At 35.8% G+C, this 23,948-nt stretch overlaps 2 protein-coding genes across 4 annotated transcripts in view; one reads left to right on the top strand and one right to left on the bottom strand.

Moving 5' to 3' along the window:
* Positions 1-16,242, top strand: part of LOC106878476 (rhophilin-2-B) — a 67,919-nt gene extending 51,677 nt beyond the window's left edge. For both annotated transcript variants that reach the window (XM_014927693.2, XM_014927695.2), the window contains exons 3-15: positions 805-933; positions 1,419-1,494; positions 3,411-3,488; positions 3,947-4,071; positions 4,320-4,428; positions 5,393-5,542; positions 6,670-6,765; positions 8,468-8,624; positions 9,190-9,312; positions 9,914-10,034; positions 11,080-11,230; positions 11,799-11,948; positions 12,961-16,242. In XM_014927693.2, coding sequence (XP_014783179.1) covers positions 805-933; positions 1,419-1,494; positions 3,411-3,488; positions 3,947-4,071; positions 4,320-4,428; positions 5,393-5,542; positions 6,670-6,765; positions 8,468-8,624; positions 9,190-9,312; positions 9,914-10,034; positions 11,080-11,230; positions 11,799-11,948; positions 12,961-13,488 — 1,993 coding nt within the window. In that variant the 3' untranslated portion in view covers positions 13,489-16,242. The remainder of the gene's footprint in view (positions 1-804; positions 934-1,418; positions 1,495-3,410; positions 3,489-3,946; positions 4,072-4,319; positions 4,429-5,392; positions 5,543-6,669; positions 6,766-8,467; positions 8,625-9,189; positions 9,313-9,913; positions 10,035-11,079; positions 11,231-11,798; positions 11,949-12,960) is intronic.
* A 2,422-nt stretch (positions 16,243-18,664) lies between these two features.
* Positions 18,665-23,948, bottom strand: part of LOC106878484 (protein NCBP2AS2 homolog) — a 6,118-nt gene continuing 834 nt past the window's right edge. The window contains exons 2-5 of one of the 2 annotated variants that reach the window (XM_052973851.1): positions 23,683-23,913; positions 22,909-22,942; positions 20,797-20,869; positions 18,665-18,930 (exon numbers count right to left, since the gene is read on the bottom strand). In XM_052973851.1, coding sequence (XP_052829811.1) covers positions 18,803-18,930; positions 20,797-20,869; positions 22,909-22,942; positions 23,683-23,702 — 255 coding nt within the window. In that variant the 5' untranslated portion in view covers positions 23,703-23,913 and the 3' untranslated portion in view covers positions 18,665-18,802. The remainder of the gene's footprint in view (positions 18,931-20,796; positions 20,870-22,908; positions 22,943-23,682; positions 23,914-23,948) is intronic. The other variant, XM_014927703.2, reaches the window with a different exon arrangement.

The raw sequence follows: 23,948 nt of genomic DNA, 5'->3' as shown, positions 1-23,948 counted from the left end.
TATATATATATATATATATATATATATATATATATATACACACTGTTGTGTCTGGGGAGAGTCATTTTCTTATCGTGCCTTAAAATTTAACACACTCACCGTTAAAATTTCCACTTATTTCTTATTTTTATTTTCCTAAAATTTTCGTTGCGTCTTGCAACCTTTTCAATAGTCTTGACTCTCACAGTTAGTTTTGACTCTTGACTTCAATAGTCTTGACTCTCACACAATAGTCTTGACTCTTGACTTCAACACACGAAATCACATAAAAAATCTTGCAAACCAAATCCCAAAACGAAATATATATATACACATATATATATATAAAAGGAGAGAGAGAGACACACACATACACACAAATGAAGTAGATCCCAATATTGTTGGAAATGGAAGAATATAAACAATTATGGAGATTCACATACGGGACTTCAAGTTTCTGTGTCAGAGATACAGTGATCGCTGCATTTCTTCAGCTTTTGTAAGCCTGATGACAAAAGTAAATGTTGCGCTGATGTAATGCCCAGTGGTTATTTTTTTCTCATTTCCACTATACTTATGACAGCTGAACTGCAGTCACACACACACACACACAGATCGTGTGCTTGTATAACAACCATCAAATCTATCAACACATCTTAATAGTTAGTTTCAAACTAGACTACTTTGTCAGCTTAAAGTGGACAATTAATACACCTAAAATACACAATTAAACATCTGTTTGTTTGTTTATTTATTTATTCATGTAAATTAATCTCTGCAATTAATAATTGCTTATCTTTATATTCTTCCTTTTCTGTTTTGTAGGGCAACAGGAAACAAGAGGCTGAAAGAATTAGTGGCTGTTGAACTGTCTTTCTTTAACTCAAATATACAACTACTTAAAGAGGAACTGTGTGAACTAAATAGTTCTGTTAATATATACCAACATGCCAAGTTAGTACTTTGTGTGTATGTCTGTCACTCTCTCCTTCTATCTCTGTCTCTCCTATCTCTGTCTCTCTTTCTATCTCTGTCTCTCTTTCTATCTCTGTCTCTCTTTCTATCTCTGTGTTTTTCTGTCTTTGTGTTTAACTTTGTCCCCTATCTCTTCTGATGGCATTTTATGTTTTGTTTGTCTCCTTAAAAAAGCAAAATGTCCAATAAACTCAGAATCGAATCATATCATTGATATATCAGTACTCTCTCTCTTTCTCTACTGAGGCATACTCTTAGTCACATATGTTTTTTTGACATATTAGAACCCCTCCCCGCAAAAAAACTGTATTGAGTAGTTTCATTAATGTATTAGTGCCATCTCTCTCTCTCTCTCCTTTGCTGTGTGTGTATATTGTTTGCCTCTTTAATAACAATAAATGGAGCAAAACGCATATATATACACACACACACAAATATACATACGCCATATTTTAACCTTCCAGCGCTATAGACTCTGTGCCGATGGTCCCGCTGGGTCTGAAAGAAACCAGAGAAGTTGACTTTACAGTTCCCATTCAGGTAATATTAAACACCTTTTTTAAAATTTCTTTTACACTAATTATAACTCTAAAACTTAAGTGTATTGCCTTAGCTTTGTACTCACCTAGGATACTCTTCCTTAATAATGGTACTCCCTGGATAAAGCACCTAAGCTTTAGTACTCACTTGACGTGCCCTATCTTAGCTATTGTACCCACTTTAGGTACACAATTTTGAATATGGTATCTGCCTCAGATCCCATATAAATCTCATATTCAATGGTCTTTTTTCTGTTTCTCAATACTAAATCCACTCGCAACACTTTGATTGGCCAAGGGCTGTAGTAGGAGACTTGCTCAAGATACCATGCAGTGAGAATGAACTTGAAACCATGTGGTCAGGAAGCAAACTTCTTACCACACATTTATGCCTTTGACTCTCTTTCTCTCTCTCTCTCTCTCTCTCTCTCTCTCTCTCTCTCTCTCTCTCTCTAGAGAGAGATGTACTTGCATAGCAAGCGACCTGATCTGAGATCGTGTGCTGGAATGAAAACAATTGCAGCATGGAAGGTGTTTATAAGCCATTTAAGAAACACACAAAAACCGTTAGATTCACTTCAACATTTAAATTTAATTTGCCAAAATATTTTCATCGCTTAGAGACCACGACCTGTTCACTGACAAAATTCCGTACTGCATCATATCTCGGAGTGGTTGGCGTTAGGAAGGGTATCCAACTGTAGAAACTCTGCCAAATCAGATTGGAGCCTGGTACAGCCACTTGGTTCACCAATCCTCAGTCAAATCGTCCAACCCATGCTAGCATGGAAAGCGGATGTTAAACAATGATGATGATATATATATATATATATATATATATATATATATGTCCTGTTTTATTGTTTTTATTGTATTTGTGTAACATTGTTCGTTTTTTTCCATCCTTGTTTTTGTATACATTCGCTGCTTTCTTCCAAGGAATCTAATGCTCTTAGCTTAGTTTTTCATTGGGGCTGGCCAGATTGGAGCAATATTGAGAATGATCTGTCCATGTTTTCTTTGTATCGTCTATCTGTATGTTTTGTCCCTTTTGTGTATCACCTAACTGTCTGGATGTTTTGCGTCCTTGTCCCATTCTGTATTATTTATACATATATATATAATTATATAGATATAATCATAATTAAAGGCATTGAGAAACAGCACCTACATGCTAGAGATAGATATCAAAAGACCCTCCATTAGCACAAAGCTGAAAGCAAGCAAATGAATAAGAGATTTAGTAAAATTTTGAGGTTAATTCTAGATTGTCCGATTTCAACCTTGTGCTAATGGAGTGCACATTAAGATCATTAATTGATTTATCCTTAATTATGTATGCATATATATATATATATGTAGATACATGCATAACATACACACACATGGATATATATATATATATATAGTCCACAATGTAAAGTGGTTCCAGGTCACTCTGTAAAGTTGTTGGCATTAGGAAAGGCATACATCCATAAAAATCATGCCAAAACTTGGACCTCACTAGTGTTGGTACTGCATCAAAAATACTCAGTGGTTGGCATTAGAAAGGAAATCCAGCAGACCTTGCTGGTGGTAGTGCCACATAAAAAGCACTCAGTCCACACTGTAAAGTGGTTCGCATTTGGAATGGCAACCAGCTGTGAAAACTGATCTTGACTGTGCTAATGCCATGTAAAAAGCACTCAGTCCACTCTGTGGGCTGGTTGGTGTTAGGAAGGGCATCCAGCTATAAAAACCATGCCAAAATAGATACTGAAGCCTGGTACAGTCTTCTGCCTAGCCAGTTCCTGTCAAACTCTCCAAACCATGCCAGCATGGAAAGCAGACGTTAAATGATGGTGGTTTGTGTATGTTTGAAAATGTTAATAATGTGTAATCATTGTATAATTTGTCTCATAAATTATTCATATTTAGGACTTCATTGTGGAACACTTCAACGATGATGGCACTAAGTATACAACTTCCATCAACCAGCTGATGGAATTTAGACAGGTAAGTTTCACATTGTTTCAGTTTATTCAGTTAGTGCAGCCTTCACTCTCTCTCTTCTCCTGCTGTCACATCCTATATGTACCACTGAGTCAAGGGTAAGGGGACTGAAAATGTGGTTGGTGCATTTGGCTCATAATTGTAAGGTCGTGAGTTTGATTCCCAGTAGTGCATCATGTCCTTGAGCAAGACACTTAATTTCATGCCCAAAATGAGCAGTATCTATATTTTAAAGGACCAGCCTTGTCACATTGTGTCATGCTGAATCTCCCTGAGAGCTTCATTAAAGGCACACTTTTCTGTGGAGTGCTCAGCCACATTAATTTCTTGAGCAGGCTGTTCCGTTTATCGGATCAACTGGAACCATTGTCATTGTAACTGACAGTGCCTGTGTTGTTAATTACTGATATTGATGTTGTTGTTGTGTGTTCCCATTCTTATACTCCATTTCTCATCTTCAGAATATCCGTACACCACAGCGTAGTGAATCTGGAGTAATACAACTATTAACATACTATAATCACCTCAGTCATCTAGAGAAGAGATTTTATGTGGCTGGCAGAAATCTTGGTATCTATTTCCATTGGTATGTATATCTAATATCACATTATCATCATCATCGTCATTATTTAACATCCATCTTCCATGCCGTCATTAGTCAAACAGTTTGACAGGAGCTCACAAGTCAGAGGATTGCACCAAGCTCTACTATCTGTTTTGGCATAGTTTTTATGTCTACAGATATTCATACACATACACTTACATAAACACACATCCAAATGTATGTACATACTTTTATCTCTCTTTCTCTCTGTGTATATTTATATACACTAGGTATGACTCCCTGACTGGCGTGCCTTATTTTCAGCGAGCTATTAGCTTTGAGAAAGGATGTGTTTTATTCAATGTCGGAGCCTTGTACACACAGATTGCTTGTAAACAGGTAAGATACTACTGCTGTTGCTACTACTATTACTACTGATTTCATATTTTAGCTCAAGGCCAGCAATTTTGGCAGGAGGTGGGGGGAAGTCGCTTACATCAACCCACCAGTGCCCACTTGGTACTTATTTTATCGACCCCCATCAAATAGATGAAAGGCAAAGTCAACCTCAGTGATGTTTGAACTCAGAACATAAAGATGGATGAAGTGCCACGAAGCATTCCCCTGCCACATGCTAATGATTCTGCCAGCTCACTGCCTTGGTAATAATAAAAATGGTTTCAAATTTTGGCTAAAGGCCAGCAGTTTTGCTGGAAGAGGCAAGTCAATTACATCGAACCCCAGTGTTCAACTGGTACTTATTTTATCAGCTCTGAAAGGAAAAGTCGATCTCAGTGGAGTTTGAACACAGAATAATAAAGACGCATGAAATGCTGTTAAGCATCTTGCCCCATATATTAATGGTTCTGTCAGCTTACTGCCTTAATAATAATAATAATCATCATCATCGTTTAACGTCTGCTTTCCATGCTAGCATGGGTTGGACGATTTGACTGAGGACTGGTGAAACCGGATGGCAACACCAGGCTCCAATCTAAATTTGGCAGAGTTTCTACAGCTGGATGCCCTTCCTAATGCCAACCACTCAGAGAGTGTAGTATAATAAAAATGATAAATAATAAAAATAATAATAACAATAAATATATATATATATATATATATAAATGAGAATGTATGCCTGTGTGTTTGAAGTTAAATATATGTCTGGCCATAGAGTAAACAATGGCTTTGCATCCATATAACACTTGTATAAATATCTATATAATGTGTGTGTGTACATAACATACTTATTTATTGTTTATGGTACTCTATTGTATGCTAATACAGAAATTAATTGTCAATTAATCTTTTTAATTGTTATACACAGAAATGAATTTCTTTAACCAATGTTGTTTTCTCACAGGATCGCAAGGTACTCTCTGGAATGAATGCTGCCATTGAAAACTTCCAGAAAGCTGCTGGTGCTTTCCAGTATCTGGTCACTTATTTCAGTGATGCACCAAGCATGGACATGCAACCAGTTACGTTGCTTATGTTGATTAAACTCATGAAGGTAAGGCTCTAAGTTTGGGATGCTAAAATGTTGGTCCAAGATGCTTTAAGGTATCTTCTTCGGCCCTTTGCATTATGATAGCAATGTCTGATGATACCGATGCCTAGCTGTATCAGCACTAAAGTAGTGGTCTTCTCTTGGACCACATCAAGGTGAGACTTGCAAAGGTAGACAGAAACTAGTCAACACACACACACACAAACTTCTCCAAACCTGCATGCATAGATGCAAATACAGTCAGCTCTGACTAATGGCAACTCCTAGAGATTTGAGGGTATTTAACTGTCATATTATACAGGCTGGAATACAATGTAGGGGCCCCTTTGTTGGCTCAAATTTATCTGTGGTTTGTTGAGAAATAACACCTCTGTAACCCTTCTGATAGAACTCTGTATGTGGTCACTTGATGTGCTAGAAAGTGTAACCAAATTCCATCACATCACTCTACTATCTTAAACCTTTAGCATTTAAATGGCCTTATCTGGCCCAAATATTCTACTTATTTTATGTATTAACTGACCAGATCTAACCTCTCACACCTACCATACAATGTCATTCTAAAATTATACAATCACATCCTTGAAATCTCAAAGCTACAAGATACTCTTTTACTTGTTTCAGTCATTTGACTGTGGCCATGCTGGAGTACCGCCTTTATAGTTGAGCAAATCGACCCCAGATCTTATTCTTTGTAAGCCTAGTACTTATTCTATAGGTCTCTTTTGCCGAACTGCTAAGTTACTGGGACATAAACGCACCAGCATTGATTGTCAAGCGATGCTGAGAGTGGGGGGACAAACAGACACACAAACATATACACACATATACATGATGATGAAGAATGAATGAGTGAGTGAGTGAGTATTACATTTTTTCAGAATAATCTGAATGCCAAAGGGATAAATAAGAGAAGGACACATTAAAGAACGTAGTTCTAGACAAGCAGAATGGTAATAGTTTGGAGTATCTAGACATCATTGGTTTACTAAAAGAAGTCTGGACCTGGAACTAAACAAACAACAACAACAGCATCCTTGGCAGCAAGACATGTTTAACATATATTGATGTAAAAACGACTCACTCTTTAGTAACTTGTGGTTGTTTACTCTTCCCTACATTGTTTGCAGGCCCAGTCTGTGGAGTGTATTTATGAAAGGATGAACTTGGATGGTATATCACCTGGTTTATTGAACTACGTCAAGATTGCGAAGATGGCAGCAAAGGTAAGTAGCAATGTCCATTTTCGTTGTACTTGTATATGTATGTGTTTACACGTGTGCGCACCTTGTGTGTGTGTGTGTGTGTCTATCTATCTATCTACCTACCTGCCTACCTTCATCTCTCTCTCTGTCTCTCTCTCTCTCTCTCTATCTATCTATCTATATCTATCTATCTATATATATATATATATATATATATATATATATATATATATATATTTGACCAAAAAAAGTGACCATCGTGAAATATAAAAACATATATATATCCCTCCACCAAAAAAGAAAAAACGGAATAAGAACGTAACGGACGACAGTAAAAACATACAGACTGATAGATGATACAAAGACGAACAGGAAAAACCAGGACAGACCATTCGTGGCCCTCTGTTCATCAGTCAAGTTTCCAATTATCATTATAGTTTTGGCTTGTTACACTTGAGACTGTTCAAAATTGGTAGGCCCAAAAAATCTAAGGTAAGAGCATAACTTAGCCAGTGACCTGCACATAAGCAAAAGTTTACTTTAGTTTTATGTGATATTTAGTAGTAAGGTGAAAACGAGGCAAAGGTGAGGTGATAAGAATGAAGTGGAGACTGAGAGACAGGGACAGAAGCACATGGGAGGTTTATTTTTAGAAAATATGTGATTGTATATATATGTATATATGTGTTGAGTGTGGGGGAAATAACTGATTTCTCATTTATGGTGAGGAAAGTGCCAATGGGATAAAAGCCAATGTTTATTTATACTTAGGGTGTACCTAACCGGCTGCATGAACAGCTTAACTCTATGCTGGGTCTATTGATGCAAACATTTTTTTATGCTAGATGCATAGCCAAAAGAGACACGCTGAGTAAGCAAACACTAGTTTGTTTTTTCGCTGACAGTGTGTCAAGAAGGGGAAGACTCAGCGCTTTGTCAGTTTGAATACTAAAGATCTTAAAGGGTGCTCTTTACAACATTTTTAAAGCATTTAAAGTTATACGAAAATTTAATGGTACTGCAAATGACTGGATAAAGGGATATAATCAAGAGTTATCTCCCTTTGATATCAATGGGTTCTCGTGCTGATATTGATGTATGGTCAACCAACTAGATAACTTAAATGAATTAACAAGTGGCTGAGTATTCCAGATACATGTACCTTTAAGGCAGTTCTTTAACACCTTCCATATCATTCTCAACACCCTCTTATATTTGCCATCATGCTCCACTTACTATAGCTACTCTTATGTACTTCTACATCCTCCCACCACTCCTACTTCATCCTTTACTTCCTGATATCTATCATCCTTATCCATGGCGTCATATCGTGATGATCAAGCTTGGAAACACCGGGTTGTACTGTGAACTTCTCAACCATTCAACCCTTTATAAAACATCCAGTACATTCCGTAAAAAGATTAGCATTAAGGAACAATGTCTAGCTGCAGAGCCCTTGCCAAAGCAAACAATGGGGCCCAAAGCCATCCCTTGATTTCTAAGATACTGCTGAATTATCCATCCCAAGCCAACATAGAAGACAAACATTAAGTGATGATGATGATGGTAATGATGATGATGGTAATGATGATGATGGCAATGATGATGATGATGATATAATTCTGCATAAATTTGCCTGTTTTTCTGTATGTAGTAGCAAGAGTGAAACAATATATATTGAGACAAAAAAAAAGTATTCATAACAAATATTCTTTTTCTTCAGGTTTCTACAACATACACCAAAGCCCACGATATGATATCGGTGGAACCAGTTAAACAATATGTACCGTTTTCTTGGACTTCAATGATGCTGGGGAAAAGTCAGTTTTACAAAGCTTTAGCACATTACTACATAGCACTGGCCCTGATGGAACAAGATGGTGAGTTATGAATATATTGAAGAATGATGATGGTGGTGGTGGTTGTGGTTCTGGAGGTAGTGGTATGGTTATAGTGTGATTGTGGTGGTGGTGGTTGTAGTGATAGTGGTAGCAGAGAAGATGGTCATGAAGATGATAGCGGTAGTGGTAGTGTGGAATACTACTTTGAGAAATGGAAGATGTTGCTTCGTTCTGGAGATTCATCTATCTGGGACTAAATTATCCAATATGTTCATTCTTTTCTTTTATATATATATATATATATATACACACACACATACATATACATATATATGTGTATATGTACATACATGCACGCACACTCATGCGCACACACACACTCGCACACACACACACTTGACAGGCTTCTTTCAGTTTCCTTCCACCAAATCCACTCACATGGTTGGGAAGCAAGCTTCTTAACTGCAGAATCATGGCTGTGCCTAACTTTAGACGAGTATTTGGGAGAAAATTAGCTGTTATTTCTAACAAACTGCGCTGTCTTGTTGGTGTGAAATCCTGTGGAGTAGATTGAAGTAGAATTTGTGTATTTTTGTAATTTCAGATAGTGACGATGTTGGCAAACTACAAGAATTGGTCAAAGTTCTTGACATCACATCATCTTCACCAGACTTCCAAGACATGGCAACTGTGTTACCTTTCAACTCTGAGAAGAGGAAAATTCAAGGTAAATATTTGAAATTACATTCAGATATATTGATGACAATTTACTGTTGACAGTATGGGTATTGTGTTAATGTGTGAGTGTGTGTGTGAGAGAGACAGAGAGAGAGAGAGAGAGACAACTAGGAAGATACAGACACAGAGAAAAAGAAGAGGGAGAGAGTGAGTGTATATGTGTGTGTGTGTGGGTATGTATTAGAAGTGTGTGTGAATGTCTAGCAAGAAGAAAATACATTAGTGTATGTGTGTGTGTTTGTATAAAAAAAAGTAAAAACTTGTCTTATAAGGGAACTTATACGTATGTATGTATGTCTGTGTGTGTGTATTTTAATGCTTGTTTATGTAAAGAGAAATGATTGCAAATATGTGTGCATGTATGTATGTTTGTGTATGTACGTGTGCTTAGATGTATATACATGTGTATCTGAATGGATGTATGGATTTGTGAGTGTATAAGTGTATGTATGTATGTATATATACAGCCCATCTATTAAAAAAAAACTATAATTCCTTCTCACATTATCAGTCCATTGAAAAAAATCAACATTCCTGATGCTTCCCCTTATATTATCAACCTGTTTAAGAATAGTCATTCATATTTGTAGGCAAAGCTCATTATCGTGAGAGCGTTGTGCTCCTGGAGGAAGCACTGAACACCCATGACTTATGTAGGCAGATGCGCAAGATTGACTTGTTTCAAGGAGTATTACGTGAAACCTATGAAAGGTATGTGGGAACATATACAATAATATTTTATGTACCAATCACACATCTATTTTCTTGGCGCTATGTATATGTACGTGTGTGAACAGAAATATACAGACACATAGTTATCATGTGTATATATTATGTAAGTTGTTAGGATAAATCCCAGTTGTTTCCTCTTGAAGCACATTTGCTTAATCCATTCTTACAATCCAATATGTAGTCTCAGTTACTGCTGTATGTTAGTCAAAATACATATTAAAATTGAGAATTGTGGAAATATTATTTGCAGAATTATTGTATAACAAGCAGGAAATCAGAAATAATACCAAAAATTTTCAATTTCCTATTTTGTTATATATATATCATCTTCATCACACACACACACACATTAGAATAGAGTAGTCTAGGTGAAGCACAATGTGATACTAAATAGATTCTGTCAAACTGTCCAACTCATGACAGCATGAAAAATGGATGATGTTAAATGAAGATGGTGATAATTATGTAAAAACCGTATCTAGAGAATATTGTCAGACAATTGTCATTCAAATATGTTTTGTGCATGTAAAATAGACTATGCCTTCTTCCACCATTCATGTTAACCAATATAAACCATAACAAAATAACATTACAGATTAGGGGGAGATGTTAACTGATTAAGTCAACCCAGTATTTGGCAGGTACTTTATTTTACTGACCTTAGAAGAATGGAAATACAGTTTGATTACAGATAAGTTTTTGACGAAATGCCACAGAACACCTTGTGTGATACCCTACTGATTCTACGAGTCCACTGCATTCAAGTAATATTGATTGATTTTAGATTTTGGTACAAAGTCAGCAATTCAAGGGGATGGGCTAAGCTATTTAAATCAATCCCCAACGTTCAACAGGTATTTATTTTATTGACCCCCAAAGGGATTAAAGGCAAAGTGAGCCTCAGTGGAATTTGAACTCAGAACATAGAAATAGACAAAATGCCACTAAGCATTTTGCCCAATGTGTTAATGATTCTACCAGCTAATATTGGTTGTCTTGTTTCTTCATATTTTCATCTTATCAGAGCACTGAAAAAATTTGAAAATCTAGAGGAAGAAGATGATTTCACCGATCTGATTAAAGTGCCAGAAATAATCCCAGAATCTCAGTATAATGTGGAGGACATTTATCCTGAATTTTCTAATCATGCTGTTACAGATTTGTTCCAAAGTTTGGTAAATATTCTACATTATTCTTATAAAATCATTTCTTTGTTTCTCATAGGTTACTTGAAACAACTATCTTTATCTTATTATTACTATTACTTTTTCCTTTGTGTGTGTGTATATATTCAGTTATCAATGGGTCAATTTAGTAAACTTATCAATATTAAACCTACAATGACAACTGGAAACAGCTATAAGTCAAATTTACTACAATAAAGAAAAATATGTAATGCCTTGTCATATATATATAGAGAAGCGATCCCCAGTAGATTTACTATAATCTTCATACTAGATATACACAATGTGTGTGTGAGTGTGTTGGTGCCACCAAAGCAGTGTACTTGAGACATCTGCTACACAACCCTTTAGTCTGAGAGCTTCAGGTTCAATCCCACTTCATGATAGCTTGGAAAAGTATCTTCTACAATTTTCTAGTGTTGACCAATGTCTTGTGATTGAAATATTGTGGATAAAAGCTGTACAGAATTCTGTCAGACACACAAATGTAAAAATATACTCACAGATATACACCCTATTTATAAGCTGCATCTGTTTCCTTTTTATCCTTCTCATCTAGGGGCCACTCAATATATTCAGTGCCAATAAACTTTGGACAGCACCTTGTCTTATTCATTTGACGAAAAATTCTCAGTACGGATTTGGTTTCAGTATCCGTGGGGATTGTCCAGTGAAGATCAACAGTATTGAACCAGGGTCACCAGCTGCGGTAAGAGAGACTTTGTTATATTTTACTTTTCCTCACTAATTAACCTGCGTCTAATTAGAGAGAGAAAGGGGGGGGGGGAGAAATGTGATACCAACAACTAAAGTTTACAGTGACAGCTTTTTTATAATTGGATGCAGAACAGTCAATGGACTGCTGGATCCTAAAATGGTAAGAGGAAAATTCCTGTCATTAAGAACAACTCAAAATTTCATAAACAGAAAAATAGTCAGAAACTACAGTGTGTGTGACTCACAAATTGGCAAGAGAGAGTCTCACAAATCAAAGAGGAAGACTCACATATCAATGAGGAAGACTTACAAATGTATGAGGGAGACTCACAAACTTTTGAAAATAATTCAAGCCTATGAGTGAGATTTACAAGCTAACGAGGGAGATTTCCTCACTAATATGGGAGACCCCCCAAATCTATGAGCAACACTCTATTTTCTCCCTTTCTTCCTCCCCAAATTTCTATGTAACCCTCTATACAAATTATAAACTGACCTTGTAATGTCCCCCTCATCTTATGCCCCTGTGGCAAATAAAAGAAATTATTATAATTGCTATTATGATTATTATTACTATTATTATTAAGGCTGGCAGTCGTTAGCATGCTGAGTGAAAAGCTTAGCAGAATTTCATCCATCAGAGTTCAAATTCTGCTGAAGTTGACTTTGACTTTCATCCTTTCAGGGTTGATGAAATAAGTACCAGTTACGTACTAGGGTTGATGTAATCGACTAGCCCCCTCCCTCACAATTTCAGGCCTTGTGCCTATAGTAGAAGGGATTTTATTTATTATCTAGTTCCCTAATTTCTATTACATACCCTCTGTTATCTCCTTTAATGTGTTAGTATCTCCCTTTGATCAATGTAAACCCTACCTGTTTTTGTGTTTGTATTTTTTTGTTTTGCTTTGTGTGTTGTAACTGGTCCTTTGGTATTATCCTCCATGTCTTGAGCCTCTGTGGCCAATAAAAGAAATCATTGTTGTTATTATTACTGCTTTCAGGAGAGTGGTTTAAAAGTTGGAGATTACATTGTTGCTATTGGCAAAGAGGATACAAAGTGGAGCATGCATGACGAAGTGGTGAACCTGGTCCATGAGGCAGGAGAGAGTCTGGCGCTCGAAGTGGTGACGCCAATGGGTGAGAACATTCCAGAAGAATCACCATTCTATGAGCGAAAGCGCTGCAAATCCGTCGGGTGTGTATATCCAACAAAAATCTCTGTCGCTAACGGCAACACAACTCCGAGGAATAAAGCTCAGAGACACAACAGTCTGAACAACATTGTTAATAATAATAACGGTCATGACATTGATTATGATCACAGCAACAACAACATTAGCAATACAGACAATGCTCTCACTACTCTCACAGCAACCACCAACAACAACAACAATTCTAGTAAAGACTTTAGCAGATCTTCAAAGACAAGAAACAGATTCAGTGCAACGTGGCTGTTTATTCGAAAGAATTCCAGCAAAGTGCTCAATAAATTTGAAAAGAAAACTAAAGATGACCTGGCTTCACGGTGATTCCTTACTGCCACGTTGCCAATTTCAAAGAAACTTTTCTTCAATGTTTGAAACATTGGCTTATGATTTCAAGAAATATTGAAATATTTACCTACAAACCATCATGTTTTTATTGTTTATTCTGTTTTATACTAAATTTCATATCAAACTATGCTTTGGACAAATAAATAAAATAGACCTGTACATATAAGTATGGATGTGTGTGTGTGTGTGTGTGTGTGTACACACATACATATATATAGTAATATTGATGTCAAATCAAACAATGATATTTTGAAAACATTTAATATGCATGTTTCAGATCTGCAAAATATGTAATACGAAATGCATCCCATTATGAAAACCCTTCTTTAATTAATACATTTCAGAATATGCATATATATATACATACACACATAAATAAGTGTGCATACATACATACATATATATATATATATATATATATATATATATATATATATATATATATATATATATATATATATATATATATATATATATATGTGTGTATATTCAAAATCCAAATAAGTTATCTTTAAAAAAATAACGATAAGGTGGCCAGCAAGAATAACCAAAATAGGCAAAATATATATTATTAAAAGTCAGGGTATGATATGCACCGTTTGCTAGAAAGAAGAGTCAAAACTCTCCAAAGCCACACATCTCTCACGCTCACTGGCTTAGTGTTCATTGAGTATGTAAGTAATAATTAATGAGAGGGATGGAAGATATGAAAATCTTTATTGATCACTACAATAGTACAATATCCCACCTGTGAGGGATCAATGCTAGATGGGTTGCAACAATTTCAGGGATCAATGAAGATTCTTGTATCCTCCATCTCTCTCATTTATTACATAGATAGGTAGACACATACGTATATATACACACATACAAATATGTGTGTGTATAAAGAGGATCAAAGGTCCCTCCTGAGGTTCAGAAGGCTACTTTCCTGTGGCATATATACTCCCTCCACTTCCTGGATAGAACATCCTGTTGAAGGATTACTCATTTTTGTCAGTTGAGTGGCCTGGAGTAATGTGAAATGATGCATTTTACTCAAGGACATTACATATTGCACAGTCCAGGAATCAAAATCACAGTCTTACAATCATAAGAGCAACACCTTCACCACTAAGCCATATGCCTCCACATGTCCTCTGTGTGTGTGTGTGTGTGTATAGTTAGCGTTAGGAAGGGCTTCCAATCATAGAAACCAAGCCAAAACAGACTACCTGGTGCGGACCCTGGCCTTGCCAGTTTCTGTTGAGTCATCCAACCCATGCCAACATGGAAAACAGATGTTAAATGTTGATGATGATGATATATATTATATATAAATGAAATGCTTATATATATAGTCACAGACGTTTTGTCTTATGTATGTGAATTTGTATTCATACAGTGCTTGAATGTATGTATATTTTTTTAATATGTACGTGTTTGTGTATATCTGTATGAATGTCTCTTTTCTATTTTGTGTGAAGATTTCTTATGATTTTATTTAAATTTTCAATATTTGTATATATTTACTTTTATATAACCTGTGTGTGTGCATGCATATATATATGTGTGTGTGTGTGTGTGTGTGTATGTATATAACACATCCATATGCGCATATATACTGTGGGCATGTTTTAAGAAAGTATGTATATAATATATACATGTATATACAATTTTTTTATGAATGTATCTCTCCTACTTCTCTCCCTATAAATCTATAAGTGTATGTGTGTGAGGTTTCATACTAACAAACTACGAGTATTAAATATTATGATACTGTTTCTAATTTTTAAATACATCTGACAAAATTACACACACACACACTTGCTAACTTTTATATTACTAAATACCTGTATATTTGTAAAGCAAAAACACATTTTGAAGGTATTATTACGTTACTCTTATTTCTGAACATAAATGGATTTACTGCATAAATCTAGCCTTAAAAGTATTTCTGGTTAGCCTGATATACTTATTTATTGTACAGCCTGCTGATTCTACATCTGTTCCTCTGTTAAGTACTAGGATCAATATAATTGACTAATCCCCTCTCCCTTAAATTGCTGGCCTAGTGCCAAAATTTGAAACTATTATTATTATTAAGAATAACAACAGACAAAACAGCCTCATGATACTTAGTTACATTCCTTTAAATTTTGATTTAAAATTCTACCATGATCAACTTTGCCTTTCGTCATCCTTTGTTGTCTGGGGTTGAGATCGATTGATGAAATAAAGTCCCAATCAAGTACTGGAGTCCATTTACTATTCCTTAAAGCAGTGCTTCTCAACCATTTTCTTTTACTAATGTACCTCTTTTGATTCCTATTTTACTTGGGTGAACCCTCTTAACCATTTGATGTTAATAAAATCTTTTTTTTTTATAATTAAATATTATTAGGAATTGTATAAAAATAATTATCAAATTTTTTTGTGTATTGTAGAAATATAGCCAATTAATTTTAACAAGAAAACCTTAAATGGACCCCCAAGGATCCATATGGATCCTGGTTGAGACCCACTGCCTTAAAGCATTCTAAATGTAACTGGAATTATAACAGAAGGCCAAGTCTGTTCCTTCTATCATGTGCCAATAACATATCTTTATAATTTCACACATTTGATTCCTCATAAGTGATTTTAAGTAATTTATCCCATTTGCCACCCATCAATGTTTTTCTAATTTGTCCTTGTAATGTTCTTTTCATCTGCTGCCCTTGTGTAAAATAAAGAAACAATCATCTGAAATGTTGTTCTGCTAGATTTTTTCATGTGTTTGAATGTTATTCCAACATGGAACTTTGACAAAATAAAAATGTCTTGATGTTATGCTTTAAATAACCTTAACTGTGGAAGGAAACTGAGGAAATAATTGAGATATTTAACATAAAGAAGCAGTGGTAAAAACATTCATAAATTATTTATCAAACCACAAATAATTTTGAAATGTGGAAGTATCACAGGTCTCACAAATTCTTCTTCCATTCACCTATCCATCCATATGTGTGTATATATACATATACACACATTCATCCACACACTCACATACCTACATAGAAGTGATTCAAAACCTTTTGCAAACTACAATACTCATATATATATCATCATCATCATCATCGTTTAACGTCCGCTTTCCATGCTAGCATGGGTTGGACGATTTGACTGAGGACTGGTGAAACCGGATGGCAACACCAGGCTCCAGTCTGATTTGGCAGAGTTTCTACAGCTGGATGCCCTTCCTAACGCCAACCATATATAAATGTTGCAGTGGAATAAGTGAATGACAAAGAAGAAAAGAAACAAGAGAAAGGAATTTAAGAAGGAATGGAAAACGAAGTGCAATGATATGGAAAAAACAAAGGTAGACTGGGAGGAATGTAATGGAGAAAAATAATCTGTATTGGGTTACAAGCAAAACTATTTTTAGGTAGGGGTCAGTAATAGGCAGAGAAACGTATTGCCAACATCATCATCACCATTGTCTGCCACCATCTCCATCATTACTTACTATTATCGCCATCACCACCGACACTGTCATAACTAACATCCCACCGCCAGCATTATCACTGTCATCATACTGTTAATAATACACTTCCACACTGATCACCATCATTACAATACCAACTATCACTACCACCACTATAAGCAACAACGGGCTGATTGCTTACACATGATAATCTGTCTATAAGATAAAAGAATACAAATAAACTACTTTTAGAGATTTTCGTGGAAGTGTATAAAGATGGAAGAGGATGCAATAATGTTCTTTTAAGAGAGGGAAGGTGTACCTCAGAAGATGTGTCGAGGTTACGTTATTATCAACATTAAAGTACATCATGATTGCATCTGTTGGTGCTGCAGTAAAAGTTAATGTGGTGAATGTGGCAGTGTGATAAGAAGCTTGCTTCCCAACCATGTAGTTCGGGGTTCAGTCCCACTGCGTGGCACATTGGGCAAGTGTCTTTTACTAGCCTCAAGCCAACCAAAGCTGGATTTTCGGTGGTCTATAACGCAAGACATAAAACATTTCTATATGCTGTGCTTTGTTGGAACTGTGACACTGGAAGAATGTATTCAACAGCTGGTTCTGCTGGTAACCACAATATACAGTGACTTGTGGCTGAGCATGCTCGTACATTCTAAAGATACTTAGGCTAACCAATTTCGTAAGAGAACATTGCAACACACAAGACGAGGCCTACATGTATCAAATGGAAAGCATATGGGCCTGACCCAGGAGGTAACCAGTGCTTTGACAATCATTGTGCTACCATTGACTCCTATTTCTGTGAGTTCAAGTACGAAAAGTGACCTGTTGGAAAACTTGGTTAGAACAATTTCATTGTCGGTGGACTTTTGGAATAGCTGACACGAATAAAATAGAATTTGAAACTTTTTTTTTTTACTCTCTGGATTTTTTGACATTTTATAGTATCCCACATTACAAAATACCCCCACCGAAATTTTAATGGGTGCGCTTGTAAATCCTGTTCTTGAGCGTATACATTTTATAGTATCCTACAAACTGAAACTTGTAATTTGAATTAAAACAAATCTTAATCCATTGCCATCCTCTTCAGCATACCTTTTACAATTAAAATTATTTTTTTTTTTCTCACCTGGGCCTAAAAAATTTATTTCTTTTTCTTAATGTCATTAGCCAGGTGCATTCCTGTGTCCAGAGATCGGTTTGCCAAAACCCTCCAGTCCCCTCTGTGTTGTGCTGCATGTATTACAATCAGCCAAGCTTTTGTTTCCGATCCATTCATTGAAGTCTTCACCAGTCTTTGACTGACGTCTTTCTCTCTTCCCCTTCACACTTGTCAAGATGGTCTGCATCAATGGCTCGTGGTGCATCTTCTCCCCAAAGTACATAAGGTATTTTATGAGTTATCTTCTTTCCACAGAAACTGGAGCGCTTGTGTATCAAATGCTTTTGTTAGGCTCCTTTACGCGAGCGTCCTACATGCTAGAAATAACAGCCAAATCTCTTCCCAAATCATACCAGTCAATCAATAACGAAAGGACACGTAGGATAATGCTGTTTTAGATATAAGGATAAAATGATGATGTGGTTGCAGCTGGATTTAAATTTACCATACATATGCTCAATCAAGGCTGACCTGGGGCTATAAACAACAAGCATGAATAAAAACTATAAACAAAGATATAAAAACTCCATTTGCATTTTTATTTGGTTCTTTTGATTTGATAACAATAGAAACAATTCCACTTGAAGAAGGCATCTAGAAAAACTAAACATTAATTAAATACAAAAGACTTTGGGTTTCAAAACTATATAAAAAAATTATGGATTCTTTTGCTTCCATTCTCTGATGCCTTCCTGCAGTTTCTCTTGGAAAGTTTTCTTGAAGGATTGTAATCGTTTTGGCGAAACAGAATCGTGGTCTTTTAATTTTTCAATACTTTCCAGTCCTGGAAGAGAGAAATAATATATAGAATGAGAATACATGGCTGGTAATAATAATAGTATGAGCTGGCAGAATTATCAGCATGCTGGGCAAAATGCTTAGCAATATTTCGTCTGTCTTTATGTTCTAGGTTCAGATTATACTGAGGTTGACTTTGCCTTACATTTCAGCTAGTATGTTAATGCTTCCACCAGCTCGCTGAATAATAATAATAATAATAATAATTATTATTATTAATAATCTAAAACAAAATACAAAGACCTGGAAATAGAGATAACTCGAATGTGGAATCTAAAAACAGAAACAATTCCTATCATAGTAGGTGCCTTAGGTATAATAAAAAAATATTCAGACAAATACATAACAAAAACACCAGGACTTACAAATATATATAACATGCAGAAAATTGCACTACTGGGTACTGCACACATTCTACGCAAAACACTTTCAATACAGTAAACATAAGAGCACCACAGCAAACCACAGCACATACCCAAGGCGCACAGAGCTGCGCTCGGTAGTGAAGTGAAAGCACGTTATAAAAATAAGACTACTGAACAATAATAATAATAATAATCATTGTTTCAAATTTTGCCACAAGGCCAGCCATTTCAGGGGAAGGGCTAAGTTGATTACATCAACCCCAACTGCTCAACTGGTACTTTCATCTGAAAGGCATGCAAACAATTATGTCAGCCTGCTGCCTTAACAACAACAACAGCAACAGTTAAAACAATAATAACAGTATATTTAATTAGCATGTTAATATCTTTTATAAAACTCGTTTATCACATATGTTCTCATTAAATTACTTTAATCTAAAACATTAATGCATGTGTGCATACGCACACGTACCATCATTAACTCGTGATTAGCACTCAAAATATTCACATCAAAACTAATTGTGTTTACAAACATACAAACATACAATATATTATATTGTATGCTGGGATACTGACACTGATGTATAGTTCAGAAGTTTACATCCAAGCCAAGAGGTTTTGAAATCAGTCCCATTATCCCAATAATATATCCTTTAACCCAGGTAGGGGTAACCTTCTTTGAGAATAAAGGCCACATGTGACAGGACTCCTCATCAAATGTGCTGCACCACTACAGAAAAATCAGTGTAATTTTTTATTAGGTGTGCCAATCAGAATGTTTTGCAGATTACAAGTTGTCTGTGACAGGTCTAACTCATGCTAGCATGGCAAAATGGATGTAAAAATACAGACACATATATATGACAGGCTTCTTTCAGTTTCTTATTTTTTTATTGCCCACAAGGGGCTAAACATAGAGGGGACAGACAAAGGGATTAAGTCGATTACATCGACCCCAGTGCATAACTGGTACTTAATTTATCGACACCGAAAGGATGAAAGGTAAAGTCAACCTCGGCGGAATTTGAACTCAGAACGTAACGGCAGACGAAATACTGCTATGCATTTTGCCTGGTGTGCTAATGTTTCTGCCAGCTCACTACCTTTCAGTTTCTATCGACCAAATTCACTCACAAGGCTTTGGTCAGCTTGAGGTTATAGTAATAAACACTTGCCCAAGATGCCACACAGTGGGAATGAACTCAGAACCATGTGATTGGGAAGCAAACTTCTTAGCACACAGCCATGCCTGCACCTATTTAGTCAAAAGTTATTGGCTAAATGTTCTCATTAGATTACATTTTAACTCCACTTATTAACCACATCAACTCTGCTGTACACACACACATCGACTGGTGTTTTAGTCCCAGCCACCACCAAATCATCAATCATCACAAGTAGATTTATAAAAAGGCAATTAATGTTATCTAGTGTGGTGTAATGTGTCGTTAATTTAATCTATCTGATTAAACAAAGTTGCAGCTGACCTTTCTCTTTTCCTCTCAGGAAGATATAGGCAACTAACTGGGCACTGCGTCGTATAGGATAGCTCTCCGATAGCTGGCAAAAAAAAGAGATAATAGAAAATAAGTCCATACAAAATATGACAGTGGGTGTATCTACACTTTAGGACATCACTGACTTTGTTGCTTTATAACTTTCTGGGAAATGCATATTTTTTAATGAAATTTTCCAAAGATACATTTTAGATAGTGTAGAACCATTTAATGTTTAGATGACTCTATCAAATGTAATGCTTATATAGTCACATTGTTTTGAATTAATCATGCATTGTCTCATAGCTTCAAGCTTTCGGTGATCTGACTGTTTATTTTTAGAATGACATTGTAGGGTAGGTGTGAGAGGCTGGATCTAGCCTGTTTGAACATAAAACTGGTCGGATATTTTGATTGGTTTAAATGCTAAAGAGTTGGGGTTATACTGGAATTTGTAGAGGAAAATTTTCGTAAGTAGAGGGAAAGGGTTGAGTGGAAAGAAGTTTCAGATAATTCATTCACTTTGGTTTGTTTCGTCCATAACTTTCTGAAAACTGGATATTTTTTAATGAAATTTTCTAAAAATATGTTTCAGACAATGTAGATTAAGATTATGTTGGAATTTATTGAGAGAAAAAATATCAGGATCTTTTATCGTATATCCTTTGTTTCAGTCATTAGATTGTGGCCAATAGTAGGGCATCATTTTGAAGAATTTTAGTTGAACGAACTGACCACAAGACTTTTTTCCCTTAAAGCCTAATGTTTATTCTATTGTCTTTTTTGCTGAACCGATAAGTCACAGGAACGGGTTTGGTAATTCACACTTTGACATTTAGAAGCGCAAATTATCTGTCAAGCTCTGGGAAGATGGCACATATCTGTAGTTATGTCAACAGTTGAGAGGAACAGTGGAACTGAGTGAGATAAAGGTAAATACTCATAGACATTTCTGTTTTTTTGCAGGATATAAGAGGCAGAGGGTGGACGAGAAGAGAGGAAGAAACAAGTAATTGTAGGATGAAATGCTGCAGCAGGAAGCATCTTATCCGAAGTTGTCTCCCTTTAACGATGGTCTGAAATCTTACAACTGATGACTGATATTTCACTAAATTCTTCTTTATTTTAAAAATAAGTTGAAAAACAAAGGCAGTGTATCTCAAAAGAAATACCGTAACAAAAGAGGGCAGTGTTAAATCGAATGACATTATGCAGTAGACCTTCAGAGATTCCACACAACTACTAAATACCTTAAATTCACTTACAAGGTTTTGCTCATCTCAAACCTACAGTAGCAGTCATTTCCTCCAAAGAACCACACAAAGATTGAACCTAGAACCATATGCTTGCAAAGTAAACTTATATGACTATACCTTTTCTCAGCTGACAGAAACAGAACTGCATCAAAAAAAAAAAAGGTCAAACTATTTAGTTTCCCTCCTGTGCATTAGCAGTTCAAATACTGCCAGGGCTGATGTAGCTATTCACCCTTCTGGGAGTAGAGTAGTGAATGCTAGATCAATAAAAAATATACCAGTAATATACTGAGGTTGAATCAGTTAGAAATACATTTCCCACAAAGTGATATAACAGGTTGTATTAATAAAAGACATCAGTTTTTTGTCCGTCAACCTCGTTTTCAGAAATGAAACTTTCTACTCAATATTTACATCTACTAGATTCTGTTATATGAAGTAACAACCACACGGTTATACAACTGTCATGCGATGTCAAAGAAGGAGACAGTAATTAGCACACACACACACACACACACACAGTTAACACTTCTATCAACAAATCATCTGCTCACTTCATGTCTACAAAAGCATGTGAAACGAGACCCTTATTTGTAAAATAGGTAATGGTTAGCAACAAGAAGGGCATTTGGCTGTAAAACAATGTCTTTAAAATATAGTCATCTAACTCATGCTAGCATGGAAGAAAGATGTAAAAAAAAATGAATGAATGAACAAAGCACATATTTTAAAATCAGTGTTTATCCTTTTATCCCTTTACAAGTTTCAGTCATTGGACTGTGATCATGCTGGAGCACCACCTTGATGGGATGTAAAAATAGAAAGGAAATTGTAAGAATCTACTTACTTTTTGTACAAGGTGTTCATTGTGTAGCAGGTATCTGTGGAAATATAGACAATATTTCATTACATAAAATTGTGTCACAGGGACCAGAACAAACAAGCAAGCAAGCACACATATACACACAAAAGTATATGGACAACTTCTTTGAATGATTATAAAGTAAACTATACACTACCCACATATTAATTGCAGGAAACATTTTATTAGATTTGATTTTGTACAATAGTTTTTGTTTAGTGCCCCAGCATGGCCACAGCATCTGGCTGAAACTGAAGACAGAAGAAAATGTTTAAAACATTTCTCACCACGGGATGACATTTAAAAAAAAATCTTCAACCCTGGGACTTATAAGGGCGGTTGCTCGGATTCCATTTGTGGCAACCGAGATAACAACATTCTAATCAGAACGGGAAGCGTTGCAGGGACCAAGGCCAGTAATTTTTGTTGGAAGGGAAACAAGTCGATCACATCAACTGCAGTATTTGACTCGTATTTTATTTTATCAACTCCGAAGAGATGAAAGGCAAAGTTAACCTCGGCAAGATCTGAACTCCGAACGTAAAAATGTCAGTGATACCCCAGTGTGAAAAAGAAAAGAAAAGAAACAGAAACTGCAGTTATTTATTTATTAATGAAGAGAATAGTTCACAAAAATAAATAAACGAATCAAAAAGGCATACACACTCTTAATTTACACACCGCTGTAGGGAATATCGATATTTTCCCCACTAAAAGATTGGGAGTGTAACCAAAAGTAATTGTGGTATGATGTCTCACCTTGAAAATATTTTCAACATGCTTTTCGGATGTCACTTTCATATTTATATATAATATATTCAACGATGCGTCCTGCCTAGCTCTTCGAAACGCCGGTGTTAAAACGGGGGTAGCTGATGAAGTAGAATGTTCTCTATGTGGCTTGTGTGTTTTCTCGTCTACGTTTTGTTTGCAATGTCCTGTACCCAGATATGCACCTATACATACAGGTGGATGTCGGTATGCACATACCTGTACGTATATATGCATATACTCATTTACTATTT

The sequence above is a fragment of the Octopus bimaculoides genome, chromosome 17 (genome assembly GCF_001194135.2).
Source record: "Octopus bimaculoides isolate UCB-OBI-ISO-001 chromosome 17, ASM119413v2, whole genome shotgun sequence".
Classification (NCBI taxonomy): Eukaryota; Metazoa; Mollusca; class Cephalopoda; order Octopoda; family Octopodidae; genus Octopus; species Octopus bimaculoides.
This window is presented reverse-complemented; position numbering and strand designations above follow the sequence as displayed.